General features: G+C 47.3%; 1 protein-coding gene across 3 annotated transcripts in view; it reads right to left on the reverse strand.

Moving 5' to 3' along the window:
- The window catches only part of LOC142590624 (uncharacterized), a 79,354-nt gene that overhangs the window by 10,812 nt on the left and 50,921 nt on the right, over nucleotides 1-17,621 (reverse strand). For 2 of the 3 annotated variants that reach the window (XM_075702957.1, XM_075702956.1), the window contains one exon: nucleotides 8,919-9,203. The exons of the other annotated variant lie outside the window; for it this stretch is intronic. In XM_075702957.1, coding sequence (XP_075559072.1) covers nucleotides 8,919-9,203 — 285 coding nt within the window. The remainder of the gene's footprint in view (nucleotides 1-8,918; nucleotides 9,204-17,621) is intronic. 3 annotated transcript variants of the gene reach the window in all.

Genomic DNA, 17,621 nt, shown 5'->3' on the forward strand with positions numbered 1-17,621 from the left:
GATCAAAATGGGCTAAAATTGGGGAGCTCGTCAAGAGTGTGATGACTGTTGTGAACGCTTCGTCCTGCGACGAAAGCGACGAACAAAGCGACGAAAGTACGAGCATAAGCCTATGAAGCTGCGAACGTCCTTAACTGATCATGGCACAGGACAGTCTTGCACGGCTGGAACTTTGGCCGGATCATGTTGAATTCGATTGGCGTTTACAAGGTGCCCGAGAGCGTTTATTTAGCGACGACCGAAGTGACACTTCGACGAGTTGAGCTTAGGGTTCGCAGCTCAAAACACAGCAAGCACAGTCGCGGGACGCTCGATGTGGGTTTCAAAAGTTGAAGCAAAAATGATTACGTCGTCGGGATAACAGACAGATGGTCCACTTCAAGCCTAGGGCAAGGGTGTCCATCATTCTCTCGAACGTCGCTGGGGCACTGCAAAGCCCAAAGGGCATGACTGCGAATTGAAAAAGTCCATCAGGTGTAATAAAGGCTGTCTTCTCGCGATCCTTCTCATTAACAGCGATCTGAAAGTAGCGCGAGCGGAGGTCTAACGATGAAAAATATTTCGCCCTAAGTAGACAGTCAATTGTATCATCGATAGAAATGGATACACGTCCTTCTTGGTGATCTTGTTCACATGGCGATAACCAACACAATATCCCCAGGTGTTGTCTTGTCTTCTTGACCAGGACTAGTGGGGAAGCCCACGGGCTAATGGAAGGCTCCATGATGTTGTTCAGCATCTTCGCGGCTTCGCTTTGAGTGATGCTGCGCTTTGCAGCAGAAATGCCGTAGAGGCAGCAATGAACGGGACTTGCGTCGCCGGTGTGAATCCGATGAATGACTACGGCTGTTTCGCCGAGCGGGTGGTCCTCAACATCTAAAATGTTGCGGTAACTAAACAGAATGAGCCTAAGGTCCTCAGTTTGAGCTGGAGAGAGCTCTGTAGCGATCATTTTATTGACGTCGGGAACATGCGATGATAGGGCTGGCAGAGGCAGAAATAGTGGGGAATAACACGTGCAACAGACCTAAAGTAGAGAACGGGAAGCCAAGTAGAATTATCGACAACCGGCCGAATTCGGCAGAACACAGGGACTGATGGTGTGCATCAGAAACAAAGTAGCTGTCAGAAGGAAGGTCCAACTGCACGACACCTGTAGGGCAGTCTATTAAGGCAAAATGGGCCGAAAGGAATTCCAGCCCCAAAATCACGTCATGCGGACAGCGCGTTAACACAATAAAAAGACGGTAGTTGATGGCCGGCAATCGTTACTCGTGCTGTACAAATGCCGACAATGGGTAGCGTACTGCCGTCGGCAACGCTTACTGTGTACGGTGCGTACAGCAGGCGTGAGGACCTTTCTGAGTCTTTTGCGAAGCGTCGCTCTCGTAACAGACATCTGCGCACCGGTGTCGACAAGGCACTTGACTGGGACTCCATCCACCTCAATGTCTAATACACTTCCAAGGGTTGTCAATGTGATGAGTGGTCTTGCAGGCTGGGTCGTTGATGCAGCGTCACCTCCGGGAGCTGCACCTGGGGCACAAACGCGGGGGAAGAAGAGCGACAGGCCTGCGGCGAACGTGACCGACGACTTAGGGGCGATGGTGACCGGCTGGTTCAGCAGGTCGTAGGTACGTTGTCGCTATTCATAGATGAAGGACGCACAGAGAAACGGGGAGCACCTTGATCTGGACGGTCGGACGGGAAGCTCCACTTAGTGGTGCGATGACCAACGACTGAGGCAGTGACGAGCGATATGTCCAACACGCGAGCAATTAAAACAAATTGGACTATCGTCCGGTGTTCTCCAGTGGGCCTGGTAACGACGGCTAGTTGGAGCCGCTGAAAACGGAGAAACAGTAGTTCGGCGGGGCCGGTTCTGACTGACAGCGCCATTTTCTGGTCCAGACAGAGGAGGCTCACGTGGCTATTCCTGACACGAAGACGTCGAAGCTGTATTTGGTATCCTGTTGAACTGCTGCGCAATGCAGCGACTCCTAATCAGTTCGAAATTGCGGCATTATTTGATTATTGCGTCCGCCGAGTCATAGTTCTTGCAGACAAGCAGGTTGAATGCGCCATCTGCTATGCCCTTGAGGCTGTGGCCACTCTTGTCGGCCTCGCTTACGTTTTTGTCAACTTTACGACAGAACGCGAAGGCATCTTGAATATATGCCAGGTAAGTTTCTGTTGACTTTTGAGCACGCGTCGATAGCTCCAGCCAGCTGGCCCCCAAAGGGCTTCCCAAAGAGGTCTAGAAGGTTCTGGTTGCAGACGTCCCAACTCGTTATGTCGTGTTCGTCGGTCTCGTACCGTGCTAGCGCTGTGTCTCGGAGGTAGAATATCAAATTCTCTAGCATTAGCGTTGGGTCGCAGCGATTATTTTCGCTTACACGCTCATACCAGGAAATCCAGTCTTCGACGTCCGTACTATTGATGCCATTGAAGGTCCCTGGGTCTCGCGACTTGGACACCACGACTGAGGTAGAGTCTGCAGAACCGGAGGTGGGCGGTCAGTCATTGTGGCGTTTTGGCTGTTGATCATCGTGCCAGGGCTCACGCGCCGACCGCTGCGGAGCTACGTGTTGGCACCGCACGTCCACCAAAATGTTGCGAGGCAGAGACAAGCACGAATGTTGTTTATGCAATCGAATACTGAAGGCACCAGCAGACACTAGAACATCACGGCGGAAGCGCCCCAGCAACACTTATTCGTCATCGCCTCTGTCTGCACATCCTGTTCTGCATCGCAGCAGTGCGTGCGTGCGTGCGTGCGTGCGTGCGTGCGTGCGTGCGTGCGTGCGTGCGTGCGTGCGTGCGTGTGTGCGTGTGCGTGTGTGTGTGTGTGTGTGTGTGTGTGTGTGTGTGTGTGTGTGTGTGTGTGTGTGTGTGTGTGTGTGTGTGTGTGTGTGTGTGTGTGTGTGTGTGTGTGCGTGCGTGCGTGCGTGCGTGCGCGCGCGCGTGCGTGCGTGCGTGCGTGCGTGTGTGTGTGTGTCGGAAGTTTGTGAACCGCACGAGGACGTTGCGATGCAATAGTGGTGAATGAGGAAGGCGAAGAATAAAGGCAGTGCTCGGGCGACCATGTTTCTCTCCGTCCGGAATATCCTGCTCGCGTGACATACGCCGACAGGATAATGACTTAGCATCCACCTCATCAGCGGCACATCAACATGAAAGTATTCGGCTACGTGCACACTTGGTCTTGGAGCAGGCGGAAGCGTCAAAAAAGTGACAAAATCCGCCCGCCTAGGCGGAAAACAGGCGGAAAACCAGGCGGAAGACCAGGCGGAAGACCAGGCGGCGAAAAAATCGGTCTCGGACCAATTTGTTCGCCTCGGCGAAGCGGAAAGCCGTTCCGCTTCACTGGAAGCTGCACTAGCATGTAAACATCCGGTCGTAAAATTTAACATTTTCCGTTGTTCATTGTTTATATTTAGGGAAAGCAACTGGCTAAAACTATGGAAACTACGTCTTGTTTATCTTCCATGGTAGGCGAAAGTTAAAGACGACACGCGCAGTTGCGCGAAATGATGGCTTTTAGTAACGGATGAGTCAATCAATGAACGTATGTCTTGAAATAGTGTGCTGAACAGCGCCACCACGTGGACGAACGTACGCAAACAAGATGGATGTGAGCGAAAGCGGCAGTGGTTTCCGCTGCAGTGGCGAAACAAATGTGAACATCTTGTACATGCGCGGAAAAGATTTTCCAGCCACTTTGGCTTTTCCGCCCGCTTGCCGCTTCCCAAGTGTGAACGTAGCCTTCCACGCCACGCCGTGAAACCCGGAGGTCCCTGAAGAAAACTTATAGGCAGCGAATTTCCTCCTCGCCCGGCCTCTCCTTCTCATGGACTTCTCGCAGCTCGCTCTTTTTCTGGTACTTCGCCCTCGCAGTTTGGCTGTTCGCTCGGAAGCCCCCCATAGAGTTACACGAGGTGAGACAGTCAAAATGGTTGTTGGGTGTTTGCGCATGAATTTTTACCGTATTTAATGCTTGATTATTGTGCGCTTTGCTTGGACCGATGATGGAACGCTATCAAACTGGCAGAAGCAGATGTTGTGTTTTTTCGGCGCGTAACTGCACGCTCGTTTTGTGGGTTTGGGTTGGCTGCCGGCTTCCAGTCAGAAGAAGGCTTTTGAGGCTAGTTCGGTGGACAAATTCCTTTAGTGTCGAGTACCAGCCAAAAAATCAGAATTCTTTGTCTCGCCAATAATGTATACGTAATGTACACGATGTTTGTATAGATAACAGAACTTTGTTAGAGTGTGATGTCGTCCACGGCCATGCATTGTGCTCGTAGGCAAAACACTCGTGGCTTCCACAGATCAACCCGCTTTGCGAGTTATTTCTTTTGCATTGATCAGCTTCTTTATTTGGCTTTCTAAAGACACTTATCCGGCGTGAAGGGGCTGCGACGAAGGTTTCGCCGGTACACGCCAAAGGCGCTGCGCTTGCGTGTGTGCATCACTATGTAGCTGCCGATTCAACGACTGTCAAAAGCGCTTGTCTGTGGTATTTGTTTTCTTTGTGTCCTCGTCTTTTTCGCGCTGTTTCACCTTAGTTCTAAGTATGAACCAACTAGCCCTCATCAAGATCTTGCTAACAACAACTCGGATTCGTTTGCGCTGCTCCAAGTGCGTACATGTGTACTTGTATGTATTCAATCGACTGATGCCTGTCCAGCTGGTGCAGCTGCGTAGTTTAGCTATCTTATATCATGATGACCAAAGGCAAGGCGCGTGACATATTCGCCTGAATAACGCGAGCGTCATGTAGACACGTGCGCGATCAACGCGGAGCATCTCAGTTTTTCTCGTCGTTTCGTCATGACGCTGGCATCACTTAATGCAGTGAAACGGGTCCTGCGCTTTTATGACAAACTGGAGCCGTTGGTTTTCAAGCGCACATATCACAGTTGAATCTGTACTTCATTTGTGAACAATGCGCATGCAAGGGCGAAAGTTACACATAAAAACGGTTTCCATCAATGAGCACTTGCCCCCTTTGCGCAGTTCCAAGTCAATATGAGCCAACAAACTCGTGCAGCACTTTACCTTGCCGAGACGACGAAGCGGAGAAAGCCTACTCCCAATAGTCTAAATCACTTGCACTGGTAGTGAAAAGCTTGTGCTTGCAAAATATATTTGCAGCGCCTAAGAAAAACATAGTTGGACAAAGCTACGCATTCTCAGGGCTACAACAATAACACGTGTTACGTTTCTAGCACGATATATAAAAGAACACAGCCTGCACGCTCCACAGCTTCATACACCTGTTGACGATAGCGCGATCAGAAAAACAAATCTGAACGAGCACCGAGAATAGCACCAGTGCATAAGCTTCACCATGCCTGAGCTCCGCACCCCGTCAACAAAGAAAGCAACTCCGTTCGTACACGTTTGCACAGCCAATACTGTTAAAATCAATCCCTAACAAAAAAAAAGAAAACAGGGTTCTTCAATGACGTGGTTAGCAAGGAAACTTAGCCAAAACAGGCGAAATCCCTTGCGAAAGATTCGCCGCGGAAACTCGACGGCCAACAGCCATGGTGGCGAGTGCAAAGAGACGCGGAAAAAAAAATGAGGAAAGTGCACAAAAATACCAGCTGACGGGGCTCAACCGATTCCGAAACGGAGACCTTCTCTCCTGCCTCCTCGCATGCTCCTTACAGCAACGCCAAGATAAAGGTATGTCGCTACGTTTCCGTTCTATTCAGGGACCTTATGAAACCCGAGCGCACAGCTCCCCCACCTGCATCGATGAGCATCATGACCGCATCACCGCAAGCCTTGGAAATACCCAAGTACACCGGATCTGCGGACGATGGACCCGTGTATGACTAGTTTCGCCTCTACGAGGTCCACGCATCGGTTGATCATTGTCGGAAAGGGATATGATCGCCATCTTCTATGGTTACGTCGCAGGTGAGGCATTTCGTTTCTACCTAACACACATATTTGATAACGATGAATCGTCGGAGAAAATCACGGAAGAGATGATCAGTCGATTTAAAGCATACGCTGCAGACCCCCTCATTACCCAACAGCTGGAGACATTGCAGGTAGGTCGCAGCAGTCATCCACAGTCTCCACGCAGCGATCATCATCAGTTCTGCCGAAAGCCACGTTATTACCAGACCATCAACAACTTTCCCATTTAGTAATGCTTCAGAGGACGCAGATACGCACGCCTTGCATGATGATGACGACCGCGGAACCTTCTTCACCATCTATGGTTTCGAGGGGGACGGACGTGATTACTGAAAGCAGTAATAGCAGAAAAAGAGTTGTGGCAATTCCGTACATTCATTCAGTGTCGCACAGGCTTAAAAAAGTTGCAAGTATATATGATGTCAATGTTGCTTTCACTGCTCCCAATAAGCTAGGCAAGATATGCGCTGCCATACAGAGGAAAAAGGAGCGGGTAAAAGGCAAAAAAGGAACAGATATTTGTCCAGTGTAGCACAATAAATACAAGAGGTTTACTGTTTGTCGTATGGGTGGGGTTTATAAAATTCCCCTTAGCTGTGGCCAGTTCTATGTAGGGCTAACGGGGCGGTGTATCAATCAGAGGCTAATGGAACATAAAAGGACGTTAACCGGTAGATCGCCTTCTAATCTTTCCCTACATTGCCGAGATTGCAACTGCACGCCACGTTTGGATGAATGTGCGATATTGTACAGGCATAAGAATGAAGATACGCGTCTTATGGTAGAGGCATGGCATATCTGTAATGGTGGAAGTGCGTGCGTGAGTCAGCCTTCGATTACTTTAAACGAGGAAGAGATTAAGTGCGTTAACAGTTATCTCTCACGTAGACCGGCACGTGTACCCGACTGACACGTAGTGATACCATTCCTGAGCTTGCGCAGATGAGTTTTGTGTCTTCTTTCTTTTTTCGCCTCAGTGCTCGCTTCAGTTGATAGTCGGCGTCCGTGTTGTCCACTTCTCTACTCTTATGTCCTTGTATGCACGCCTCACGTCTTTTTTGCATAATGAATCCCTACCAACGAGCTCAGCTTCCTGTCATATTCTAACCTTTTTCTGCGTGCCACACCGTCAGAGAAGCCACACGAAAGCACGCAGTGTGACGGTTGTGAGAAATATGCCAAACAGATACTAGGCTTATTCCTGAATCAGTGCTACAACATCAGCTGTCGCAGCAGGATCAGAAAGATCCAAACCAGTCACTCCAAGATCAACCTCTACTTCCTCGACAACTTCGGCACGGACGACGTCGAAGGGCGTCGCCTAAAACACAGTTGCACCAAGGAAAACGTCAGTGCGCAGGCCAATTAAACCCAAAGCGAATTCAACGAATACGACGTTTTGCAAGAAAGAACGCCGCCGAACACAACACCTTCAGCACCACATATCATGACTGCTCCCACCCCAAGGATTCCTGCAACAACGCTGTCCTAAATGACGAAAAAGACCCAGGAATTTTCCCGCCGTACCGGTCCAACAAAGACTTCACCTCAATGACCCAGTCCACCGAAGGTTCGATCAGGAGACACCGCGTGCCTACAAGTCCCTACGAAACCCGAGTTTCCACAGCTACCATGCGTCCAAACCTTCCTTCCCCGGGGCATCCATATGTCGTCCGGAGTGCAACAGCCAGCCTCGGTCACCAGAGCTCTGCTAGACGTCACCGGACTGCCAGACTGACATCATTCACGTGAGCACATTAAGACGACGACTGTCTCGGCGGGAGGGGGAAGCGTGTGACGAACCGAACAAGGACGTTACGATGCAATAGGGGTGAAGGAGGAAGACGAAGGTTAAAGGGACACTAAAGCGAAACAATAAATCAGTTTAGTCTAATGAAGCATTGTTTGAGAACCCTGCAGGCAGTCATTTCAAAAGAATAGTTTGATTATTGGATGAGAAAATGAAGGTTCAAGTATCAGTATTTGAATTTCGCGCAGAAACCTCATTGCCGGTACGTCCGCGTGACGTCAGGGATTCGAAAGTATGTTTTCGCACTTGGGCCGCGTTGGCTGAATAAAGGTTCCCGAAACATGCCATGTTTATTATTCGGTTCCTTTAGAACATAATGTAGTCAATCTGTACCGCTATATATAATTAGTAGGGCCTAGAACATGCCATGAAAATCCATGACGTCACAGCCCCCAGGTGCGGGAACTTAAGTAGGCGTCGCCACCCGTATTTCGTTCTTGCGCTTTTTTCTGGCTTACCAAACGTCGTATCGTTATAAGAGTGGTGTTTTTGGTGTTCTATAGCTAATTTACTGATGCAGAGGAAATCATTTTTCACTTTAGTGTCCCTTTAAAGAAAGCACTGTTCGGGCGACCGCGTTTGTCTCCGTCCGCACCCTCCTGCTCGCGTTTATGTTTATATATATATATATATATATATATATATATATATATATATATATATATATATATATATATATATATATATATCTTTGACTAATTGTCTGTAGGTTTTATATGGTCAATAAATAGTTATGCGTTGATGTATTGACGTAGTACTACAAATAACAAGTTCAACAGTTTGCGTTCATCTGCTACCGCATATTTTGTTAATTTTGTAACCGTCCCTCTCATGGCGGGGGGGAGGGATGCACAGTCAGCCGCTTATAGCTACTAGCTCCTCAGTTGACTGGACCTACAGCAATGAACAGCATCACACGTGTCAAAAAATGTAAATGAGCATATTTGCCGACGCGCGCTCCACGCGGCCTGTACACGTCACGTTGTTTAGAACTTAGAAAAAGCATGCGGCCTTCAATTCGATAATTGGAGGCTAATTTTCTAGAATATCCTTATTCGTACAAATTCCGAAACTTCGCTACTCGAACATTCCGATTTATGCAAGTAGGTGATCATTTGATGCTTCAGCGTCGCTGCAATGCGACAGTGTAACTGGTGCCACCCACAAAACTGACCTCTGCGGTGGCGTCCTGCGCTGGCGAGCGGAGCATGATGTGGCAACACTCGCACAGCAGCGACGCCAGGGAGAAGATGCGCCCGGAGTTCTCGGCCGACGATTCCGCTACACTCACGGCCGCCAGCAGCTCGGCCAGGAAGGCAACGTAGGCCGTCCAGCTGCGGCCTCCGGGAATTCGCGCTGGCGTACGTGCAGTGCACCGCGGCAGCAGCAGCTCGCGCCGCTTGAACCACTCGCTGCAAGTCTCGACAAGCGCGTCAAGGAACGCGCTGGTGCGCCCCCTCTGCGGTCGTAGGACACAAAACAACATTAAAAATCGGGAGTTTTTCTCGGAACGCGAAGCGCTGCCTACCGACGCCATCGCAAGCCCTAACGAAAATAAGCGAGACGATTGGGGTATCGGCAGCGGTTAACGTTATTTAGGGCACACAGTGTTATAGTTATCGGTAAAATGTGCAGTTGCGCCTTTATTGAGCGTTAGGAGTGCTGCCTCAATCCAACCTATTCCTTCTGCTGCTGTCATTTATTGTTCTCACTCCTCGTGGTATCACAGAAATGTAAATGCTTCGTCTTTGAAAAACATGCATTTGGTTTTATACTTCCTAAAGCACTCTCTCAACTTTGTTATTATTATTATTATTATTATTATTATTATTATTATTATTATTATTATTATTATTATTATTATTATTATTATTATTATTATTATTATTATTATTATTATATTTGTGCCGATGGTGGCGACGATGATTCCAAATTTTTAGGCTAATTTAACCTCTCGTTGACGTCTATCGAAAATTCCTGTTCCAGCACGGATTCCGCATCTATACGGTTCATCTACCCCATCCTCCACCCCAACTCCCCAAGAAGGCATCGACTTTCGTCGACTTCAAGTAAACGTTGCGTGGCCTTCTAACCTTTAAAACAATCTTATTATCCTGATCCTGTTAGCTTTCTTTAACAATATGTTGCCGCAGATTTATCTGTGCCATACCAAGCTGACAACAAATACGACAAGTGCGGGCGTCTGAGCAGTTTCAAGTAAAGAAAAAAGACCGAAATTACATGGACCTTCGGTTTGGGAAACACAGCAGTTCTTTTAATTCAAGCGATCTCTGACCGCTCCGTGGTGCACTTGGCATGATGCCCTCTGCAGTACTACTATACAATCGGCACAAGCAGCCGGCTGTAGTTCTATTTCGTGCAACATGAAACGACGCACGATTTACAGAGAAGCGTGAATGTTACAAGCATCTTTCATCATCCAGATTTTTGCCCAAATCTCGATACTTTTCACACAGGTATGATTCAACTTGTGGCAACACAGCGAGAGGTGCGAAGGAGCCCCCCTTGGGTCCTGGGGTGACGGGGGGTTATTCTGTGATTATTCACCTAGTGGATATGTCCATGTCTGCTGCTAAAGTGCTAATTGGCTGGGCTGAGGTATCACCGACTAAGAAACAAGCGGGCAGAGCCAGTTCTTCCTCACTAGCAAAGGCCCTTTTCATCAACCGCAGCCACAAAGGACACTCTACTATGCGGACACTTGCAGAATACTGCCCTGGAGACAAATATTTGCACTACCATCCGTTGGCACAAGAGGTTTAATTTCTGTCACTACGATTTGGATTTTGCATTAGCTGACTACGAGAACATATTTAACGTACTTCAGAGGAGTAGACTTTTGGTCCAGTTGGTGATGCATATTTGAGTGCGCTTAAGCGCGATAGACGGGACAACTTAAAGCGAGACAAAAGGGGCAAGCGATACTAACGACTGTGACAGTTTACTGGAAATTGACACGACAGTGTTACCGCACAACAAATAGGAGCAAGTGCAATTAAGATGGAGATACGCGAAAAAAGATCATGCAGCGCATGCACTATCTCTTCATGAAAGGTGTTATTTGGGGAGAATGAGTACGCTGTACACTGCGCTCAACTATCACAAGCGGCTGAAAAAAAAATCAACGGAAGGGAACGAACCAGCTTAGTTTTACCTACCCATGAATCACGCTTCTTTTTTTAAGTGTCGCCAAAGCTACGCTAATGCGCATATCAGATGCAGAATTTTTTATTAACACCGCTTCCAAAATCTTACATTCTAATTTTGCTTTTTCCCGGCCTACAACTTGAGCCTTCTTCAACCGCGGATAGAAACTGCAACTTTTGCAGTGTAAAGCAAGATCGGCCCTTCTCCTGATTTCGAACACCTTAAGTTCTTTCGCGGCCTGTCGTTCAGGCACTGGCCAGTCTGTCCCAAGTAAACGCGACCACAGCTCAAAGGATTTCTGTGCACGACAAAAGTAGCGCATGGGACATACTTATACTCGTGTTCCGTCGTACAGTATTTTCCTTACTCGACTTCTTCTGACGCGTTTCTAGAGTTGTGCCAAGTTGCATGGCGCAGAAAACACGAGATCCGCCATACGGTTCCCTGCGACTTCCCTTAAGTTGTGCGAAATCTTGTGCGCATTGGCACAACCTAGAACAAAGGCCTCTACTGCGGGGTACCTACAACGTGTACCGCAGTCTCGTTGCACCGTTGATTAAGCAGCGTTCCTACGACAGCTTAAAGGAGCGGACGCGGGCAACCGCCTACTGCAAACGTGGTACTTGTCGACTGAATCTTTTCGTTATCGTATGGAGGGTAGGTCTTCGAAAGAACCGACCTGACAGATGATTTAGTGATTGCCCTTTTAATCAGTTTCAAATGTAAGGGTAGAATGATTCCCTTGGATCTTGGCACGCCAGCTCTGCAGATGTAGTCACTTTCATGACAAAGTATGCGAAGGTCTAATAACTTGATGAAATGGGCCTCCTGCAGCTCAAACATGATCTTCGGCGAGGAATAGCACTGGCTAAAAACTTCTACCACCGACGTAGCCACCAATGTTAAGCGTGTCGATGCTTCCAATTTTAAACTGACTAAGAAATTATCGGAGTAACTAGATAGTTTTACAATGCCTGGTACGGTTGCCTCGAACGGACATTTGGGTTGACGGTCGAAGCTGCCTAGAAAATTTTTACAGAGGACAGGAGCTACGAAACAGCCTATACAGATGCCCTGCTTCTGAATGTACGAGTTTTTTCTTCGAAATAAACTAAAGTAGGGTCAAGATAAGCGGCTCCAGCAACTGCTCGTTGGAAACGTCGCATTCGCTTTGAAAGGCAACCGTGCCGGAACTGTCAGTGAGTTCTCTCACAGCTGGAAACAACTCGACGTGTAGGACAGAGTAAAATAGTTCCTCGATGTCGATGGACATACCGAGGTTCGCTTCTCTCGTGTCTTGCTGCGGAGCATCTGTCACATATTCGTAGCTCCTCAGCTCGAAGCAATCCCCTGATATAAACTTCTTTAAATGCGCGAGCAGGGAACTGCTCAGGACACTCTGCCAGCTCCCCTTCTCGGAGACAATGGTGCCCAAGGGGCACACGTTCTTGCGTGTTTTTAGCAAACAATACTTCAGAGGAAAGTACATTTAGAGCACCCGATTTAACGTCCTTGACTTGATTGTGCAACACATGCAGGTTCATCAGCGCAGTCGATTTGGCCTTGGCTGACTCCAACTTCGTGACTTCACGTTCTTGTGTTTTCTGCACCATGAAAGTTGGCACAACTGTGCGAAGGGGTCACGGCCAGTCAAATAACGAAATACTGTACGACGTAACATGAGCGTCAGTATGTCCCGTGCACTACTTGTGTCGTGTGCAGAATTCCTTTAAGGCGCGGTCGTGTTTACTTGCATGGGACAAACTGGCCAGTGCCAGTACGACAGGCAGCGACAGCACTTTAGGTGTTTGAAATCACGAGAACCCTAGATCTTGCTTCACACTGAAAAAGTTGCAGCTGCTACCCGCGGTTGAAGAATGCGCAATTTGTAGGCCGTGAAAAACAAAAACAAAATTATAATGTGAGCTATTGGAAGCGGTGTTTGGCGGCACTTTCTAAAAAAAAAAGCGCGATTCATGGGTAGCTACAACTAAGCTGGCTCATTCCCTTCTGTTTATTTTTTTATGCCGCTTGTGTCAGTTGCGCGCTGTTTACAGCGTATATATTCTTCCCACTTGACACGTTTCATGTAAGCGATAGTGCACGTGTTGTATAAATTTTTGCGTATCGCCTTCTTTTCGCGCTTGCTCCTATTTGTTACCGGTTTCAGCGTGCTTTGGGCGCATGCGGTAATATTGTGCTGCTGAAGCGAAAATTTTCAGTAAGCATTCAGCGTTGTTTGTAGAGCTTGTCCCGTCTGTCTCGCCTTACTTTGTCCAGGCTGTCGCGCTTAACCGTACTCAAACGTTTTAATGTGTTTTATCTTTTTCGAACGTTTTGCTTCCAGAGAATGTACGACAAAAGATGCTATGGCACCTTAGCACTTAAGATTTGTGAATGCGAAAGCAATAATGTCCAATTGGACGCCGCTGAGCGGTCCACAAGTTAACTCCTCGCAGGCAAGCGAGCGCGTTGAGGCACCTGGCCAACGCCTCCTGGATGACACAAGACAGGTGCACTTCGATCCAGGACGTCATGCTAGCTTGCACGACTTCCATAAAAGAAAGAAAAAAAATTGTTCAGTGGCTAGGGTGTTAGGCTGCTGAGTACGAGGTCGCGGGATCGAATCCCGGCCACGGCGGCCGCATTTCGATGGGGGGCGAAATGCGAAAACACCCGTGTACTTAGATTTAGGTGCACGTTAAAGAACCCCAGGTGGTCAAAATTTCCAGAGTCCTCCACTACGGCGTGCCTCATAATCAGAAAGTGGTTTTCGCACGTAAAACCCCATAATTTAATCCATAAAATCTAATAGAGACGCTCCTGAGTAAGCCGCAGTGATTTTAACGTCACCGCTTTCGTCACGCCGGGCTTTGCAAGGAAATTTTTGGTCCAACTAACATGACGTCGTAAAGCAGAGTACCCAGGCCTGCTATCTAGGAGGCATTGGCTTGACTTCGTTATGATTTGGCTTTACGGAGGCGCGCTTAGCACGCAGCCCAGAGCTTGCGCGCACAAGCAACGCGCGGATAACCCAGGCCTTCCGAGAGCGAGGGTGACGTCGGCTCATGGCCCTTTCTTCTCACGCAACACGTGGCACGGTATCGCGGCCGCCAGGTGTCCCCTCTCGCCTGCTCTGCTCCGTCGAGGCGCGGTCGTGACGTGGCGTCGCAGCCGACAGACGCAGTCTTTTTCGCTCGCTTTGATGCTTTCGCATCGAAAAATACGTACGTGTTTAAAGACTGATGCGAAACGAAAATTACCTGACTGCTGCTGTCAAAGCAACGTGTGTGGAAGCTGCGCCAACCTTACACTGACGCAAGTATTCTCATTAATCAACTCGGTCTTTAATACGACATGTACATAAAGATTTATCCTCAATACTTTATTTATTTATTTATTTATTTATTTATTTATTTATTTATTTATTTATTTATTTATCTATACCTCAAAGGCCCCGGTGTGGGGTATTACATGAGGGATGGGTGATCAGGGAAATGCGGATTTAGTGGCAGCCTCGAAATTATGTGGATTGGAATGGTGCACGGCGTCGGCGAAATGGTCCTTCCAGTCCGGGCAGTCTTCACAAAAAAAAAAAAGCAGAAGAATGAAGGTGCGCAGTGGTTCGGGCAGGCGGAGGGTACACAGATTTTTCGTGACGTAATCGGCAAGACTGGCAATGCGCTGGAATGATGGCTGAAGTACTACGGGCAGAATGATAAAACTTGCGGGAAAGACATAGTCTAAAAACATGACGCCTTATGTCTAGATTGGAAATTCCTGCTTTTAATTTTAGTTGAGAGACGCTAGTGTGGTATGAATAATCAGGATCAATAAAACGAGCTGCACGATTTTGAGTTGCTTCTAGATGTTTAGAAAGGGCTGTTTGGTGCGAGTCCCAAACAGAGCATGCGTGTTCTAGTTTAGATCTGACAAAAGCTAGATAAGTTAGTATTTTAAGGATGGGGGTACGAAACGCAAGTTACGGGGCGGAAGCAATCAAGCGTGCGACTGGCTTTTTTAGTGATGTTCGCAATATGAGAAGACCACGAAAGATTACTTGAAAGTGTAAGGCGAAGGTACTTGCATGACTCCACAGATGATATTAAGAGTTGCAGAGAACGTCCTTCAGAGTATGGTGATGCTTCCGCCGATAAAAAAGGCACTAGTAGAGTCTTCGTAGCGTGCAGTGACATTAGCCACACGTTGCGCCTAGTGGTAACTTTGGCAAGATCATCTTGCAATGTGCGGTTGTCGGAACAAGTAAGCATTGGGCGATATGTGATACAATCGTCAGCAAAAAGGCGAATACTGGAAGAAAGTTTAGCGGGTAAATCATTAACATATATAAGGAACAGAAGGGGTCCAAGGACTGTGCCTTGGGGTACTCCGGAAAGAACGGGGCTTTTAGAGGAGGAGTGGTTGTTAGCATACCCACACTGTCGTCTGTTAGTTAAGACATTACGCGTCCAGCCTAAAACAAGAGCATTAAGATGCAAGCGAGAAAGATTTAGGAGAAGCCGGCGATGCGGAGCTTTGTCAAACTCCTTGTCGAGATGTAAAAACAGGGCATCAACTGGGATCTTTGGTCAATGTTAGAGCTTACATCATTTATAAGTAGCGCTAATTGGCTATCACAAGATAGACATTTGCGGAAGCCATGTTGGATAGGGTGGAAGAAATTGACGGACTTTAGGAATGTAGGGATGTGAGAGTAAAGACGCTGCTTAGAGAAATTGGGCGGTAACTACAACATAATGATGAAGGACATTTTTTGGGGGGGACTCATAAAACCTTAATCACTTTCCAGTCATGCGGCACCATTTCCGATCACAAAGACTGCTTAAAAATGACCTAAGATTTCGATTTTTATATATTTAGTATTTTTGGACTGGAATTAATACCATCGATGCCAGGTGAGGATTACAGCTTCCAGGAATCAATACATTTCCTGATGCCATCAAAACTAAAGGTTATTGCGGGCATGATATGCTAATTTGAATATGGTAATTCAGGAAGTTCACCAGGAAGTTCACCTTTGGGTTCATTAGTAAACACGGAGCAAAATACATGATTAAGTACTTCGGCCGTTTCATGATCAGGAATAGGCTTATTTTGCTCGTCACACAGTGCAAGTGGTTGCGAACGTTATGGATTTACAATATTACAGAAATGTTTAGATTTATTTTGCAGAGTGTTTAGTAAGGCAGTCGGAAAAAAGTATTTTTTTTTTTTTACTGGCAAGCGGTAGGTACGTTTTTTCAGCGGTGTAGTATTCATGCCATGCACACTCAGCGTCAGAATGCCTAGCAGCGCGGTAAAGCCTTTTCTTTTTATTGTTGAGTCGGTTCAGTGCCGTGTTGAACCACGGTGATAAGTTCTTTTCTGTTATGGTGATAGTAGGTATGTAAGTTTTTGTAAGTTATTTTTGGAAATGAACCAGTTAGTTTCAACGGAACGTTCTGAGAAACCGGTAGAGAACGAGCTGGCAAATTCTGCAAGTTTATTATTCATATCAGTGCAGTTGCCTTTGTCGTAAAGCGCAATAATTTTTCTAGATTTAATGAAGGCTGAAATGCCACATTGGGATGAGGTATGTAGAACTGAACGATAGCTAAGGCCGGGTAAATGCGTTAGTGGCGAAACATTATCGGAGTGCGTATGATAAGATCAGGTATGTTATAAGACTTTTCATTTCGCCGCGTGGGGTTATTGACGATTTGTGTTGGGTTAAACGTGAGACACGTATTAATGAAATCACCTTCAACGGTGGTTTTTGAGGCTGTTTCAGCTATGTTGGACCAATTGATGGCAGGGAAGTTGAAATCGCCGAATAGCATGATAGGATATTGGGGATAAAGCCCTGTTTCCGATTGAAGTAAGTCATGAAAGTCAGCTACGAAAGAGCGGTCTGCATCGGGTGGACGATAGCATGCACCGATAACAACAGCTGGGGGGAAGCGTTACTTATCGCAGAGACAATTCCTAAGTGTGTTGTTAGAGTTATTTCAGACCGCTGAAGATTTTCGTGTGCGCATATCGTTACGCCGCCACTCCTTTTATGGCCTCTGTCGCGTCAAAATATAAAAAAAAATTTGGAGATGTAAAAGAATTTCCGCATTTTTAATGGATGGCTTAAGCCAAGTTTTAGTAACAATGGTGATGTTCGAAGACGTTGTACTGAGCAAGCTTTGTCGGGCCTCAAGTTTGGGTAGAATACTGCGGATAATGGTGTAAAGAATTGAAAGGTAGTTGTTGGGACAGTTATTCGGGCGGGTATTGGGACGGTCGAATGCTAGGAGCCCGGCGATCGAGCCACCACCTTATCAGAACTATGGTCGCATGCGCAAGATGTACTTCCGATTAGTAATTTGTTGTGACGCAGTTTGAAGGGTCTATGTTGCGCTTTGGCGAACTGAACTAGGTGCCTTCTAGCAGCTAGAGTGTTACGAGAATGGTCTTCCGAGATCCCGTATTCAGTTCCTCTTAGTTTTTTTTCAGCGCACGACAGCACGTGCTCTTTTGCTTCAAGATGACGAACTTAACTACAGGCACATTTCTGTTACTATTAAAGCGACTTAAACTGTGGGCTCTTTCTATGTCTAAATCTTCAATGGGTTTGTGTAGTGCAGTGCTGAATCACCAGGGTTTCGGGCGCAGCCCACGTTCCATTTTCAGTGTCTCTCCAGCAAAAGACAAGATTTGATGT

The sequence above is a fragment of the Dermacentor variabilis genome, chromosome 8 (assembly GCF_050947875.1).
Source record: "Dermacentor variabilis isolate Ectoservices chromosome 8, ASM5094787v1, whole genome shotgun sequence".
Lineage (NCBI taxonomy): Eukaryota > Metazoa > Arthropoda > Arachnida > Ixodida > Ixodidae > Dermacentor > Dermacentor variabilis.